Source organism: Aspergillus pseudodeflectus, assembly GCF_044049435.1.
Source record: "Aspergillus pseudodeflectus strain CBS 756.74 chromosome Unknown BJX68scaffold_114, whole genome shotgun sequence".
NCBI classification, from domain to species: Eukaryota; Fungi; Ascomycota; class Eurotiomycetes; order Eurotiales; family Aspergillaceae; genus Aspergillus; species Aspergillus pseudodeflectus.
The window spans coordinates 1-15,903 of record NW_027263890.1 but is presented as its reverse complement, the minus strand read 5'-3'; the positions used below and the strand labels follow the sequence as shown (position 1 = coordinate 15,903).

At 51.4% G+C, this 15,903-nt stretch overlaps 6 protein-coding genes across 6 annotated transcripts; 3 read left to right on the top strand and 3 right to left on the bottom strand.

The window, feature by feature from the left end:
* Window positions 1-64: 64 nt before the first annotated feature.
* BJX68DRAFT_36175 (TBCB family protein) lies at window positions 65-1,469 on the bottom strand. The gene is made up of 3 exons (XM_071049030.1): window positions 1,405-1,469; window positions 668-1,228; window positions 65-588 (listed from the first exon to the last, which is right to left on the bottom strand). The coding sequence occupies exons 2-3, from the start codon at window positions 1,158-1,160 to the stop codon at window positions 260-262; spliced, it is 822 nt and encodes a 273-aa protein (XP_070892102.1). The 5' UTR covers window positions 1,161-1,228; window positions 1,405-1,469; the 3' UTR covers window positions 65-259.
* A 590-nt stretch (window positions 1,470-2,059) lies between these two features.
* BJX68DRAFT_273476 (uncharacterized protein) lies at window positions 2,060-3,703 on the bottom strand (the record flags this gene model as incomplete). The annotated part of the gene is made up of 1 exon (XM_071047474.1): window positions 2,060-3,703. The coding sequence occupies one exon, from the start codon at window positions 3,701-3,703 to the stop codon at window positions 2,060-2,062; it is 1,644 nt and encodes a 547-aa protein (XP_070892101.1).
* A 369-nt stretch (window positions 3,704-4,072) lies between these two features.
* On the top strand, window positions 4,073-5,103 carry BJX68DRAFT_250614 (uncharacterized protein). The gene has a single exon (XM_071042280.1). It carries the CDS (start codon window positions 4,078-4,080, stop codon window positions 4,411-4,413), a length of 336 nt encoding a protein of 111 aa, XP_070892100.1. The 5' UTR covers window positions 4,073-4,077; the 3' UTR covers window positions 4,414-5,103.
* A 6,368-nt stretch (window positions 5,104-11,471) lies between these two features.
* Window positions 11,472-12,912, top strand: BJX68DRAFT_36060 (MYB DNA-binding domain protein). The gene is made up of 2 exons (XM_071049028.1): window positions 11,472-12,350; window positions 12,414-12,912. The coding sequence occupies exons 1-2, from the start codon at window positions 11,854-11,856 to the stop codon at window positions 12,844-12,846; spliced, it is 930 nt and encodes a 309-aa protein (XP_070892099.1). The 5' UTR covers window positions 11,472-11,853; the 3' UTR covers window positions 12,847-12,912.
* Window positions 12,745-14,126, bottom strand: BJX68DRAFT_36036 (tRNA (carboxymethyluridine(34)-5-O)-methyltransferase). The gene is made up of 3 exons (XM_071049027.1): window positions 13,939-14,126; window positions 13,749-13,873; window positions 12,745-13,583 (listed from the first exon to the last, which is right to left on the bottom strand). Exons 1-3 carry the CDS (start codon window positions 14,038-14,040, stop codon window positions 13,097-13,099), a joined length of 714 nt encoding a protein of 237 aa, XP_070892098.1. The 5' UTR covers window positions 14,041-14,126; the 3' UTR covers window positions 12,745-13,096.
* A 306-nt stretch (window positions 14,127-14,432) lies between these two features.
* BJX68DRAFT_250600 (uncharacterized protein) lies at window positions 14,433-15,778 on the top strand. The gene is made up of 2 exons (XM_071042279.1): window positions 14,433-14,500; window positions 14,599-15,778. Exons 1-2 carry the CDS (start codon window positions 14,445-14,447, stop codon window positions 15,485-15,487), a joined length of 945 nt encoding a protein of 314 aa, XP_070892097.1. The 5' UTR covers window positions 14,433-14,444; the 3' UTR covers window positions 15,488-15,778.
* The last annotated feature ends 125 nt before the right edge of the window (window positions 15,779-15,903 follow it).

The window sequence follows — 15,903 nt, the reverse complement described above, 5'->3', positions numbered from 1 at the left end:
TCCCCCGCATCCCTTCACTGCATTTTTGGTTCTCCCATTTAGCGACTCATCTTCATGTTACCCCGACGCGCGGTGTTTGTTATTATTTGTCCCTGCACACTTTTATTCCGAGCCTTATGCATTGGATTATGGATGAGTGAACAAGGGAGGTGGAATTACTGTGCCTGCCGGATCTACATAACCGAACTCAATGAGAGTTTCGAACGAATCTGACACATTATCTTTCAACTTTTTTACTATCATCGCTTGGGGATATTGACTATATTTCCTCCATATCCTCATCCAACTCATCGTCCAGTCCGAGCGGCGGGAAATCTCCTACCTGGACCTTCTCCGGCTTAACAAAGACACCCGTTTTATTGGGACACGTGAAGTATCGTTTTCCACCGACGCTTCCGTCGTTCTTCCCCGTTGGCTCATCGAGCTCAATACCGACCCAAATGGGTAAAGGCCCGGAGGGATCAACTGTTTCTGCATCGACGCCGGCAAATGGGATCGTAGGGGCTGGCCCGACGAAGCGGACTGTTCCTCGTCGGATGTGCGGTGGTGATGAGGGAAGAATGATGGCGCGTTTTGAGACGGTTATTTCTAGGGAGAATAGCAACTGTTAGCGAATCTCTCTCGCCTCTCGAACGAGGAATAAGACGGAGTAAAGGGCACAACTCACTTCTCTTCTCAACCTCCTTCGCATCTCTCCGAGCCTGCTCAAGCATCGCCTCTACAGGCGGAAGCGCACTCGGATCAAACCGCCCCAGCTTCTGATTCTTCTTCCAAGCAAGGACCGAGTTCGGGAGGCTCTCGTACGTCTCCGTTGGGAGAACATACTTTTCCACAGCAGAGAGGTCACTAAAGTTGACTCTCGCCGCTTGCGGACGGGTATCGTGGACCACGAGCTCACTCCCCTTCATCAGTCCCCAGTCGCCGATGATTGTGTCGTCGGCGTCGAGCCACTGGTCGGGCCGGCCGTGGGTCTTGAGGAGGAGGCGTTGGCTGCTCGGTGGGATTCCGGTCATGGTCTCGAGCTTGCCCTTTGTTTGGAGGACGGTCCATGATGGGGTGATGCGGCGTTCGGAGAGGAGGCGCGGTTCGTCGGTTGTTGGGGCGGTTGAAGGGGTGGTGATTGTGACGGCGATGTCGCTGGGGGTTGGTTGGAAGGACATGGTGGCGGTTTGGGATGAGGTTTCGTGTATTGGTATGTAGATGGTGTTTACTAGAGATTGGTCCTGGGCTGGTGTAAGTTGAGCTCAAGATAAAGTATGTCAAGTACCAAAAAGGCTGAATATGGTGGCCAGCATTCATCGTGCGGGGAGTCTTCAGGGACCAGATCGCGGAGTTCTCAAGATTCGCCAATCACTTGCCCACAAAAACGAACAACAGTAACGAAAATTGAGTGGTAATTCTTACACTTGACTAAAGTTAAGCTCGATGTAAAGACAAACAAGCTGATTGCGGTTCAGTTGCTGTTGAGGATGTCGGGGACTTGATAAGAAGAAATTCATGGCGGGGTGTGGTTCGTGATAAGGCGTATGTGGGACGCGAATCGGTTTAATTTTGGCTTGACCAATCAGACATCCGTTCCTAGAAGGCCGTCGGCCGCCTGGAAATAAGCCAAGAAAGGGAGTTCTATCTCCAATATCATTGGTGATGCATCTCTCATGAGCACCCTGACTGACCTGGAGACTTCTAAACTCCTAGGACCCTTGCCAAAATTTGACTGTCTAGTTCTTGCCTTGGAAAATTTGGCGCAATATGTGCGAAGATTTGCGCTCGATCCCTCTACGCAAGGAGTCGTCTACTGTCTGAAGTATAGCTATAAATTATTCCTTGAGCCCTGTTTCTTGATAACTCTTACTTAGAATCTGGGTTCTATTATTACCTAGTGTGTTTCTAATCTTTTCGAGATCCATGCCCCTCTGTATCTGTTTTCTATATAGTGATGTGAACCTGCAAAACGCCCAGGTTGATCAAATACAGCCAGCCACAATCTCTTGATTGTCGACGCCTTGAACAATTGAAGTAAATCGATGTACAGTTGATGATACAAGTGACTTCCTCAGGCTTAGGATTCAGGGATGAAAGTCTCAGGTCGGGCACTTCTCGCATATGGACGTACCGGCTCGCTATCGTCGTCGGAATCGTCCAGCATGATGCTCGCGGGTTGTATATCCATTGGGCCTTCCCGTTCCGTGGGGCTTTTAGCTTCAGAGTCCTGATCGTCGGTATCCATCTTTTCTACGAGAGGAGCTCCTGCTTCATCTGCTGCATCGTGCTCGATCTCGTCGTCGGGACTCGGTTCCTCAGATGCCACCACGATTGGCGCCTCAGACCCTTCTGTACCATCCGGCCGCTGGGGCTTCTCGACTGGATTGATAACTTTTGGCAGGACAGCCTCACCCGGCCGGGGAACACCCAATACAGTAACAATCGGAGGATCCGGAGTCTTCGCCCGCTTGGGCTCTGCCTTCTTCTTTGCAATACCAGTGCCCGTTTTGGATCCCAGCGGACGTCCGCGCTTCTTGGGAGGCCCGTCACGCACCTTAGCTTTCCGCTTATTCTTCTGCGTGAGGGAGATGTAGGCCTCGCCCTCGAGTACTTCGCCTGTCTCCGGGGATGTGAACGTGAGACGGAATTTGGCGCGCTGCGTCCTTGCTTTGCCCTTTAGGTCAAGGAGGCGGTCTACTCCGACAGGGAGTGGGAGGTGCTGCTTGACTGTCCATTCGATTCCGTCGCGCAGGTTTATGACTTGCTCTAGATTGACTCCGGAGCCGCCAGCGACCTGGGCGATGGGCGTGCTTGGTTGATTTTGTCTCGCCATAGGGGCGATGGGTGCTGTCTGGATTGGGATTTTCGGGACTGCGGGTCTCGAGGGCGTTCCGTTGAGAGGGAGTCGGCGGTAGGCGAGTATGCGTGCTAGCTGTTGAGCATCAGCTGTGTCCAAAAGCTTGTCGAGCGTCAATTCATCGGTAACAAAGTTGGTATCGACAAGTGCCCATTTGCCACCAGGGCCTTTAACCGCACTTGCATACTCGCCCTCTGTAGCGGATTTCTTGTGGAAGATGATCGAATAGAGCTCATAGCGAATTTCCCCTTCGCCGGAAGATCCAGGGTATCGCAGCTCATTGGATATAGTCAGTGTTTCCTCGAGCTTGAGACGGCCATTCAGCTGCCCTCGGTGGCCATAGTAGGCGACGTCGACAAAAAGAATCTCCGGAAGCTTCTCGATATGCTTGGTAGACAAAGTAGGCTCGGCAGAGCCGTTATGCTTGTTTGATTTGAGACACTTGTCACAAGCCCAGGGTAGTGTAGCCTGCTCCATGTTATGCTGGATTGCTTCAGCAACGTCATACCAAGGCGGCTGTCCGTTGATCTCAGGAAATGAGGCGCGTAGGAGTAGTCTCTCATCACCCGCTGGGGTCTGAATCCCGCACTCTTTGCAGACAAGGCGCGTCTTGAGACAGACTCGAACAATCCGCTGCAGCTCCCAGTATTTGTCGGCGTCAATCTTAATCTCCATTGTAAGTTGCTCGAAGAACGCTCCTAGGAAGTCTTTGATGTCTTGTGGCTTGTCCAGGTTCGCACCGCTCCATGTCGTCGCTAGTAGCTTGTTCCATACTCGCTCCATACAGAACTCGTGCGTCTTATGTTGCATGTCCCCAAACCAGTAGAATCCAATAAGGTGGTGCATGGCGCAGAGAAGGCTCATGTTTGTCGTTCCACAGCTGTGTCTTGCTGGGTGGACCTCTTCAATCCAGTTCAGTAGAAGAGATGAGTGGAGGAGCGTGATGAGGGCGGCGTTGCGGTAGCTGAGCCTACCAGGGTTCTTGAAAGCCCTGGTTTGCGTGCTCGAGTATGAGGGACCCCATTTCGAGGATACTGAAGTTCGATTCTGTAAGTGGTTAGAAGACAATTGTGAAGTATACGAGGGAGAGCGTTGACTTGCTCCTTCTTTGTCGGTTGTATTTCCCATGGCTCCGAGTTGCGTATAGTATATGCCTTGTTATGTGTCCAGTCTCTGACTGAATATTATAAGCTGGTAATTTGTGTATATGCTTCTGATATGTCGAAGGCATGGCTGCGATGAACGTCGAAAGATATAGGGCTGATGATGACGTCTCTGAAAGACATGAAAGCTCGTTGTTCTTGAGCATCTTGCTCATTGTCTTGCGGATGTTGCCTTTGACGATGTTGGAATGCTGTCAACGGAGAAAGAAAGTTCGAATAAGGGCAAAAGCGCTTGCGGTGTCGAGTATTATTGGGCTATGGATTGCCTTTGTCGATTGCTGCGTCCTATGCTTTGCTCATGTATCAGGCCCGATGGAACAGGAGCTAGGACAAAGCTTTGCTAGTCGCGACTACTTGTACAAAGACACGAGTGCCGCAATTGAGAGAGCACGAAGATCTAGAGATTGCTAGAATAAGTCGTTAAGTATTGTTGAGTACTCTCCGCTCCAACACCACACTCCATACAATCTACGCAAATGCACTTAAGACCAAGCCTTTCTGTCGAGGTACAAACCAACGCAAAGCAGTTTGGAAACGAGTAAGTCAAGCCTGATTTGCGTGGGGGCAGGCGGGCTGCTTTGGAAGAGGATTCGTCTTTGTTCCGTCAACCCCGATGATGTCAAAGAGCTCGAATCGCCCCCACCACATACCTCAAGCCTCAAGGCTCGAGTCTCGACTTTGGCGTTGTCAGGCCCACGAGAAAGTCAGCCATCACACTCGATTCAGGAATGCAGGATTCGCGCCGTTCATCGCCCACAAGAACTTGCCCTAAGATCTGGCGGGGCTGCAATCCTCCCGGCCGGGGGATCGGACATCGGAATCACCAACAGTGAACAACAAAGGAAATTCATGATTCCCACCGTCTCCAGCGCCCTCAACGAGTCATCGATGCACAGATCGTTGGCCCCAGCGGACACGGGAAGTTTCTGGCAAATTAGACGCGGAATTTGGTCACATTATTCGCAGACACGGCATTGGTGGCGTTGACTAAGTATAGGCTCAGCAGGACCTCATCGCCCCTCATTTCACTGAAACACCATTCGCTCTTGAGTGATTTCGATGAATATCGCAGGGCGATATAGTCACAAGAGCAAGGGCAACCTGAGAACCTCACGATAATTAGACCGGTCTCGACCAAATGAATGGCTCTGCGCAGTGTGTATGAGAGATATTATGAAGGCTGGATCGGATGGATAATTTCCCTATTTCCCCACATTTCTCACCTATTCTCGTTTCAGGTTTGGTGAGGCGTGAAGTGGAGTACTCCGTAGACGATGGCTGCGAGGACCGCCGACACAACTCGTGCTGTGTGCCCCTCGAAAGACCCCTCGCCCCAGCCATTGGATTTGGATGGATCAGGTTTCCAATCCAGAGAGGTGGTGCAATTGGCCTCTCTTGCTCGCGGTGGCCTGATCTTTGCAGAGTCGCCGACGCACTCTGCCTGGAGCCTGGAGCAATTTTCGGAGATCGTCGTCTTGGACAGCAATGTAATCTGGAGGATCCGGTATTTTGAGTTCAGCCATATTATCGCTTGCAGCGCTCGACGATGCAGGGTTGCGCGTTGTAATAAACTTCCCAGCTCACAGCGAGAATGGAGGGGGAGACAGATAGTACAATAATGCCGCAGGATCTCGGCCATCAAGGTTCCATTGAGGCTTGAGCAACGCTGATTAAGATGCAACAGTGCACGCACATGGTGCAGCCCGGCTAGTGCGATCGCTTCGATCCACGCAATCTCGTGTCACTTATCCCGGCCATTATCCCTCCACGGAGCGCTGCCGAGTCGGTACTGGTAGGTAAACAAGTCAAGCAACTCCTTGGCAGATGTGTTTTTTCTCTCGTGCTGTTGTTGTCTTGCTTTTTCCCACGCGAAGGAAATCGCGCGATTGATCAATCGACCACGTCCGGGCGAATCATGATCTCTCGGCCCTCAGATCTCGAGATTGAGCTGTCCAGTGATGAGAGTTAGGTTCTTGCACTCTCCTCAGCCTCCTTCCTAAGCCCGATGGTTAACCGTTAACCGAGTAAGCCGATTCCCTCCCATATCCTTGTTGCCATGCAAGAGCCTTGGATCCACTTTGTTGGGCATCGTTTCTGTCGACCGTTTTCCTCCGCAGCCTGTCCACCTCAAGTAAACAAGTTGGCTTGGCTGCGAGTCGGCGACTCTGTGAGGCGGCGTCGGTCTGCGTGGTTTCAACCTTCTTCAAGCTGCCAATCTGCTCACCTACTTCCTACTCTAGAATAGTCCAGAAGAGCTCAGAGATACATAGCTCCACTTGCATTCAAGCTGCAGCAGCCCCGGATTTTGCAGTGATTGGTCCAGGATCTCCAGGTGCAAGACCCGGGATGCCATCCGCACACCGCGTGTTCTCACCTGAGCTTTGTGAGCGATTATGATTGAACAGATCGATGAGAGTGCAGGGTCAATCCCAGTCTATTATTGACCAACACAGCCCAGCGGATGCAGCTGAGCAACTGGCTGTGGACAGGAAGGGATGGGGCGAGATTACATCACCGCCATGGTTAGTCGGATATTGGGCCCGATCTGAATTGTGCCCTGAAGTTTTGCTCCCAATCCCAATCCTTTGACCTCGGGGAAGGCGATAAACATGGATCTACTCGAGCGTCAGCCGGAGCAGATATGACCCAGACGAGCGTATAACACAAGGCAAAGTGTTGTGTGTCCGAGAATGCTTTTCAGTCCTGCCATAGGAGTGAGAGGTGTTCAGAGGTGAAAGCCGGTGAACTTGATTGTTTTGTGGAGGATGATTACTGTTGCAAGCCAGAAATAGAAAAGCGTTAGCAGCGGTATCCCTGTCGGACCCACTTGTTCGCAGCCCAATGAAGCGGTTTGAGGTACGAGGTCAAGTTTCCAGAGATCATTTCAAACTTCCCAGTCAAACGTTTGAGGCAGCTCCGAGATCTGTCCCCTTCGTGGCTGGAACCAAGTATGTTTCCATCCTACTTCGACAAATCATACCACGTTTCTCAGAAGTCACCGTTCACGCCAAATCCCAGCAGGCTTCGAAATATCAAGTCCAGCGGAGTTTCCCGTGGCCAGTGGTCAAAGCTTCTGGGGTGTTGAAACACAAGGAAGACAGCCGCTCGCGAATCAGGAAGCTGATTTCCGATCAGGACCTTCAGCTTAGCCTTGCGCAGCGCGCCCATCGAGGCCTCCGACCAGGAATAGCCCCTACTGGGCTTGGCCTTTACTTCATACTACTACTTCCTCGCGGCTCTCTGCCGAATACCGACTGAGTTATCTGCGATTGTATGGGAATTTTTCGCAAAGCAGACCCTCGCAGTCCCATTGTTATGAACCTGGACCGGAAACTTGACGCGCGCAGCCGAATATCCTCCGCCCTGGCGTCTCCTGCCGGGCGAGATGCGTCTCGACAGCGAACCTTGGAACTCGAAACTGATGCACAGAGGGAACATATGTTCTAGGCCCTGCTACGTTACCCACCGCCATCTCGCTCTCTCTTTCTCTATCTGACATCTTCGCCAAATGTTATCACTAGCAAATCCACAATAATAAGAGATGGTCGCGAAACTGAAAATGGAACCTAGGCGGAGGGACAATCATAATCTTAGGTATACAGGCTTCATGATACATCGAGTTAGCTACAGCAGAGATCAGCTCCCCGTTGTTGACAGAGCATTCTCGCAAGATGATGTATCTTGCGGCGACTTACCGCATCGCAAGCTCTCACAAGCTTCAGGGCGGATGCGCTTCTTGCATGCCTCGCGTCGCGTCATGTAATCTGGTGTTTGCGCTTTGCGCCTGCAATCTATGGAGTCTTCTTGGTGAACTCGGACTTACTCGCACAGTGGTCGCAGTTCCATGGTACAAACAACCTGCTAAGAGAAGCAGCCTTCCGGACTTTCTGTTGAACCAACCTCGGTTTGATTGACTTGTGGTATGTGCGCGTACGACCGAGGTGGGCTCGAACCATCATGGATGGTCCGGCTCGTCAGAGTAACATCGTTCTGAAGAATTTCCCTTTCAATGGTTTCATTTCTTCAGGCAGTTCCAGGCAATTTGAAGACCTTGAACTTCGAAACAGCCTGAGAAATTGAATGGCGTTCGGCGGACCCATGGCAATCTGGCCGCTGGCGTTGACATCCCCACTTGGCGGGTTCTAGTCCATCGCTCGAGAGTCGAAGACCAATGGAGCAGCCACTAATCAGTTCTCCTGTCGGACGATTAATGACGTTTTAGTTAAGGCAAGCCACCGTTTGCACTTGGACCGACCTGCTCGATCTCCACCTGTCCCTGAGTAATCTTGCAGAAGATGAATGTTTCGAAACACCCTTGTCCCTCTACCCGCCTGTCAGCCCCGCCGTTCGAAGGATACCTACCTCTAATACTTTCTCCGCAATTGCGAACATTACGATTATCATCCCTTTCCAGTTTCCACAAGAGCAGAATCAAGGAGATTATTGAGCATCCTTGTTCTCGGTAGGGCGCGTCGCATTAGGGGGAGACATAGTAATTTCCGTCCTGCGGTGGGTTTCACTGCGGCGCCGCCAGAACAACTTGAACCACGAAAAGAAAGTGTTCTAGATTTTGGGGGGAAACAAGCGCAGGCGCGGCGGCAAGCTCCTGCTCGTAGGGAGACTGTCCATGACAATCTCCGAACTGACAGCCACTCTTGACCCAATGCGAGAAGGACTCGCCTTGCGACTTTCACGAGCTTTCCAGACTCATGCGACCGAGCCGTTGGAAGATCCCCCCGAAATGACTTGCTGTCTGAGCCCTTTATTCAACGGCTCACCGCGGGCACGGGCGAGCTAGTATAGCCGAAATGACCAGGCTCAAGCGAGGTAGATCACTGGGACTATTGGTGAAGGGTCGAGACCTGGGTTTCGGCAACCCTCCAGACTCTAGTAGTAAACTCGGCGGACGAACACATGTCTCGCGCGTAAACCACGGAAAAGATGTTTCGAAAGTTGCCGGGTTGGAAGAAAGGATGCAATGCGGTGCAAAAGCAGAAGACAACAACACGCACGAGAATCGATCCAAAGAAGCTCATGCAACCTTCGCAGAGAGCCAGTGCGAAGCAAAAACCCTTCCGAGCTGGGTGACACGAACTAGGACGAAATCAGCAAGACTCCTGTTATTGTTCGGAGAATTTTGCACTGAAGAAGAAAAGTAGCGCGTGGGTTTCACCAGGGTCTTCCCGAGTTCCCAGCAATAATAATAAACAAGCTTGTTTATTCAGTTTGATTAAGGAACCTGCCTCGAACTCGAGACCCGATCGTGACCTCCATTGACAGCTGGATGCATCACTTTTCTAGATGAAATGGTAATGGATTGGACGCTCCTGGCCTATGGTCTAATTTATCACCGCCATTTCGCTGGCAAGGTCGGTGTGACTGAGCCATCTCCAAGGCTCAAGCGAGGTAAACGCTGCTATTTCCTACAAAGTATAGTGTATGCCATTGTGCAGACGGTGGCGGAGAGAGATCATGACGAACATCGAGAAAATCATCAAGGCGATTGGAGACGGCGACGATGATGGCGGTGGCTGGCTTCCGTTTTTTTTTTTTCCCTGGTTAGCTCGACATAATATGCCAACCAGATGGGCGATGATGAGGTGCACTGATGAGCTGCAGTTGGACTGTGAACAAAGGCGAACAGTCGCTAAAATAGACCCCAGATCCCAGCTAGTGTCGTGGCTAGCGATATTACCTAGGCCGATACCTGCCGTTCGAGGCTTGGGTTCGTAGCCGTTGAACAGATCCATCGTCATGGCCAAGGACTAATTGGCCGGCCGATCCCACAGCCGTTGGAACTTAGTCGAAGTGCTCGCCCAGGACGGGAAAATGCGAGGGCTGCGAAGGCTGCGATGGAGTCACTCCGCTGCAAGTGTGAGGTCAACAAGACAAGCACTTTTTTTTCTCCGTACTCTCCCCGTGTCGGCCGATGAATTGTTAACGATGTCTGCTATTATTATTTCCTTCTCCATTAAAATGTGCCCAGTTTAGGATCTGGCGCCGTTGAACAACGTCAGCCCCGTTCGTTTTCCTCCACTCCGGTCTGCTTCTCCACTGCGAGAGAGAACCATGTTTCTGTTGCAAGTCGCGCAAGCATTCTCTTTCGCTCTTTGCCGCGTCTGTCTCGCTGCCAGCCAGGAACTGTATGACCTGTTGCCTGTCTGCCTCTCTGCTAATTAAGAGGCGTTTCTCCTATAGGGCGGCAATTCCCCATTATCTCGGAGATAGTTAGCGTCGCGATCTATCATGCATCAGTTAAGTTAACCATGTTGCAGCTTGGTTGATGCAGAACCGAAACCGCGTTGCTGATTTGCCCCATCCTCTTGCAACAAGATCCCGTCCCAAGGGCCCTCGTTCGGCCGTTAGATTAGCTACGTATTTTTAATAATCCTCGACCAACATTCCGCCTCTTCGTCGCTTCAAGCAAGCTGGAGTCGACTCCCGAGCAACCTCCTACCAGTGCCATCATGGAAGCTCAACGAGTGGAACCGTTTGATAATCGCCGTTAATATTGACCATTTCTACTTGGATCTTCACTCCTATTTGCTGTGATTTCTGATTCTGGAAAATATGGGTTTCAGCCGAGTCTTCTGCCTGATGGATAGCGCAAGTCAGGCGTCTTCTTCAGGCCAGTCTGGTATACTTGGAGGTCCGATGGAGGCGAATATTAAGACTTGTCTTCAGAACCACGGTTCTTGTTCGCCCGATGAACTATTCTAAATAGATTAAATTCTTATTAGCCAGCCAGGGCCATCTTCGTCATGGCAATTTTAAAAAGAGAGAGGGGAAGAAAGTAAAATTAAATAAAAGATGAAGGGAAAGTAGTAATTTAAAACGGTTTCTTGTACTTGGTCTCGCCGCTGGGTCCCTACTCGTAGTCTATCCAGAGTGAGCTCCTCACTGGCCCCTCGGCTGCTCAATCAGCTGTCATTGTCTCTGCTCTTACTGCTGCTTTACCGTTGCCGATGATCTCTCTCTAGGTACAGCCTGTGTTTCATCTCTTTCTCGTTCTCTCTCTTCATCCTCCAACGAACTTTCTTTTTCCTCTTGTTCCTCTCGCCCAACGCCCTTCCCTCGTTATTATTGCGCTGCATGAATCATCGGTCCTTCATCCTTTTGACGGCTGTCAGGTGGATTTAGATCTCGTGGTATCAAACGCCTTTCCTCGAAAAGATACCGGACCCGTTCTCTTTGGGTTTCAACTCCCGCTGGTGCTACAATCCCCATACTCATTTTTTTCCCCTTATCGTCTAGATACATTCTGTTCACATCGATCCTCTGTTGTGTATTTGGCTCCCGGGGTTCCTGCGCTTTTGCTCTCTATCCTAAATCATCAGTGTGTGCGCGCTGTTGGCCTGTGATACGATACGCTCCGACGACTCAGCCTCAGCAGGGCCATCTATCCCACCTTGTTAGTCAAGTCAACCATACCTGAGTAGTCAAGATACATCATCCACAGCTGGACCTATCGCCCTGCCGCTCATTTCGGGACTAGAGAACCAAGGAGACCCAACGAGACTACTTAGCGTGCTGGGTACTTATTATACGGTTTTAAGGTGGCCTTCTGTTTGACCTAATCCTTTCTGAACCCGCCTGTTTGTCCTACTCGATCTGGCCTGTGCTGTGAGTGGACTACTTGAACTTTCCCTCTTGCCACTGTCAAGAACGGTGTGCGCGCCTTCTTCTACTACCTAAATATCGGGCACCCAAAAGGATCAGCCGCAACGACGAACTTTCTCTTTTTACATGCTGCTGCTGCTGCTTTTGCTGCCTCGCTTCAGATACGCCCATCACCACACAGCCGTACAAACGAACGAAAGCAAGATAACTTCAACGCTGTGAATCGCGCATATGATTGCGTTACAAAACCCGCCTATCCTACCACCTCCTGCCAAAGTGGATATCTCACTGCTGTTGAAGCCCCAAGATGAAGAGGAGGCAACCCCCATGAGCACTACGTCAGCTTTCCCACCTGCTCCTGTGATGCACCCGATGCCCCCAGTGGCATCGATTGCACCACCACCACCGGTCGGACTGGCGACCCAACCATCGGTGCCTTCGGCGTCCTCGGTGCCCCCGCTTACTGCCAAGGCGCCTGTTGCTGGAACAAAACGCCTGCAGCCAGCTCACACTGCGGAATCACCGGCGAAAAAGCAATCCAAGTGGTCTCCAGAGGAGGACGCTCTGATCATCGAGCTGCGAGGCAGCGGCATGAAGTGGGAGGATATCAGCAAACGACTACCCGGACGAAGTGCAATCAGCTGCCGTCTTCATTATCAGAATTACCTGGAGCGCCGGAGCGAATGGGACGAGGACAAGAAAAACAAACTCGCTCGACTTTACGAGAGGTACCTTGGGACAATGCTCGATTTAGAGTTTTGTGGATTCTGATTGCTGACGTGATGTAACAGGTTCAAGGCGGAGATGTGGTCGAAAGTGGCAGAGGAGATGGCAATTCCGTGGCGGGCTGCAGAAGCCATGCATTGGCAGTTGGGAGAGCAGGAGATGGCCCGTCGAGCTGGCGTGGTCCCTTTCTCACTATCCAGTTCGGCGATCGATCCACCTACAACCAGGACACGACGAGCCAGCACATCTTTAGCCCGTCCAAGAAAAGGATCAGCTTCACGATCGTTACATCCGCCTCCTCAGCTACCGTCCGTTCAAGAGCTCACCGCTGGAGTTCCCGCTGCTGGCATCCCAGCATTCGCCCCTCCGCTGCCCTTTCCACCTCCTCCCCATCCTCCACGAGACGCCTACCGAATAGCACGACCGCCGATGGACCTAGGGGGGCATCCTGGTCACTTGGCACCCAACCTCGGACTTCCTCCCCGGACGCTTCCTTAAAAGGGTGCCTTGTTTCTTTCTATTTTCTTTTGTTCGATTTTTGCGTTGTTACGAATTGCATAGCGCTGGTGGTATTTTGATTCACAAGGAGGGATTCTCAATAGACGATATTTGCGAAATACTCCTCATCAATTATGAGGGAGGTTCTGATGGAGCCCCGATAGGGCGGCTTTTGACTGACACAGAACCGATACAGGGCGTCGGAAACCCTGCTTCGAGGCTGGATCTCGAAGTGATGGACCGATTGTGATTATTTCTCGTCGACTCGAGTCGCAATCGCCCACCAGTTGTCCTTGTCGTATCCTGATTCCAGCACCCGGCCGCCCGCTTTCTCGACGTCACGCTCCAGCTCAGCGGATTCATAGAGATGATAGTACCGGTGGAATACCTTGGGCTCGGCATCAGGAGTGGTATCGGATTGCGGGGTCTTCAAGACCCAAGGAACCATGATATCCTTATCGTCGCCCTTGTCCCAGCCTCTGCGGCTCGATTTTTGTTCCAGGGCCCAGACATAAACGAGGGCCCTACCGCCGGGGACGTCGCCAGAGGCGGGCCTCAGCTTTTGCAGAATTTCATGGATCGCTTGGACCCTTCGGTCGGGGGTAGACAGGTGGTGGATAACTGCAATTGAGATGGCGAAATCAAAGAAGGCGTCCGGGTGCGGCAAACTTAGAATATCAGCCACGATGGTTGAATGTGGTTGATGCTGGCGGGCGATTCGCGCCAGGTTTTCGGATCTGATATAGTCAGTATTGGATATCAATTCGGATATACGAAGGTGAATGACATGTAAATTTTTTTTTTTTGGTTTTTTGGTTATTTTTATTGCAAGTCGCAGTGTAGATCAGGGAAACAAACGAAACACGCCGCAGGACAAAAGCTAAATCCTAGAGTATACGTACCGATCTGAGGCGACGATAAAGACGCTTTTATTTACCATTAGGTACTTGCCATTACCGCATCCTACATCTAGTCCAATGGTGCCGGGCTTTTGTTCCAGGAGAAAGCGTTCCACGACTGGCCATGGCTGCCATTGTCAGCTGAGCTGTACTGCCATGCGATGGCGTCGGGGGTATAAGCTGGGAGGCTTACCTTGTACCTCGTGGCGGAAAAATGATTCGCGATCTGCTGATACACCTCGTGCACATTCTTCTCCTCGTAGGCTTCTCCTTGAGCCTCACTTCCAGATGCCATGTTGATCTGTTGACCACGGTCCGGAATGCCGCGAGATGTCGGGTTCTCAAGATGCGGCTCGATCAATGTCGACCTGCTGGAGTTTCGACTTTCGGGTGCTGCTCGTCGGGTCTGCTCTGGAAACCCAAGTGGCGAGCAGGCAGGGCAGCGCACGCTCCAGTTTGTACTTCAATTCAGTTGGGCACACACTTAACCAGGCAAGTACAGTACATTACTGGCTCTTCCTGGTCGCTTCTTAAAGTCTGATATGGAATTCTGGTATGTACCATACCGAGGATGTAAAATTAAAGTTGAGACTTTTCATGCGCTTCGGAGAATTTCTGAGTAAGCGACTTTTTCCTTGCCTTGCCAAGCATCGCTTCTTGACGACGAGCAATGTTAAGACTTGCGACGTCTGTGATGATATGTGCAGTATTAATGGGTGGTCCATTGTGCTTTCCTGGGGTGTGAACCTCGTTTGGTATACTCTATTATCTCGGTCTCTGCGATTTTGACTATAATCCTCGACATGGGTACCGTGATTGAGCCTGACACATTTATATATAATGGCGACCATAGGACTGATCTCCCACGCACATCGCAATTTATCAATGACCTGCTATCCAAATTATCCCAGTATACGACGGTAGATACGGGCCAAAGCAGTGATGAGGAGGCACCCGAAGATGGACCTCCATATCATCACCACTACCACCAAAGTCACCAGCGGCCAATATCCACATTCCCACACTCACAGCTGACTGACATAAAACCGCTGATGTTGACTCTCCACTGCATCTTTCCCAACGAGCTCTTACTAGCCCTGGATATCCTAGACAGAGGGCTCATCAGGCGAGTTCTTACAGAGGATACGGCCATGCCAGCAAATCGTGAACTTGAAACATCGGAGACTGAGCCCGGAAAAAGAAGCGAAAGTGACGACTCGAGTATGCGAAAAGAGGACTTTTTCTTTGTCACATCGGCCTCAACGACATCAAATCATCAACTACTCTCGAACACACAACCCAAACCTCATCAGCAAAACCACTGGCAGACAAAGGGCTACGAAGTCCGCCTCCATGCATGGAACTGCACCTGTCCTGCCTTTACGCTGTCCGCATTTCGAAACCTTGGCCCTGAGCCATCATCGCCTCTCTCGCCATCACCTGAGAAAAGGAGGTCGGATGTGAACGAGCGTGTAGAGGACAAGTTACCTTCCTCCACCCCTGATCATGCAGGCGAGGTATGTGCGCAGGCTGACGCTGACGCCGGCGACACAGGCGCTTACTCCTTCGGTGGGACTTTCCCCATGCACCCAGAGTCAGCACCGGCAGTGTGTAAGCATATTCTCGCCTGCCTGCTGGTGGCGATGTGTCCGGGGCTTGGAGGGAAGAGTGGAGGGGGTGGGCGATTTGTTGCACCTAGGATGGAGGAGGTTGCGGCGCTGTGTGCTGGGTGGGGTGGGTGATGAGCTGATATGAATGCCGTTGTACGTGCGATGCCTATCGACAAATATCGGGCTGGACAGATATCCTACTAGCCATCAAACTATTTCTCCATCGACTTGGGCGTCATTGCTCATATCTGCTCCGGGTTGCAAATGCTGCTCCGTCATTGTTGGGTCTAGGTGTATAGATCAAACGTTTTACTGTAGCTGGAAAAGAGTAGGGAGAACGTACAGCACCCCGCCTATTGATTGTATTTCATGCCAGTACTTCGTATTTCCCGGCCAACAAGGTGCTGCTGGCTGGCGTTTTCCTAATATGCTTGACTACTTCCGCATCATGCGTAACCGACCCCTACGGTAACCTTCGGTGGTCGCGCCTTAGCGCGACCCCGCCAGCCATCCGGTCAGGTCAGCCATCCGGTCAATTATATATATTG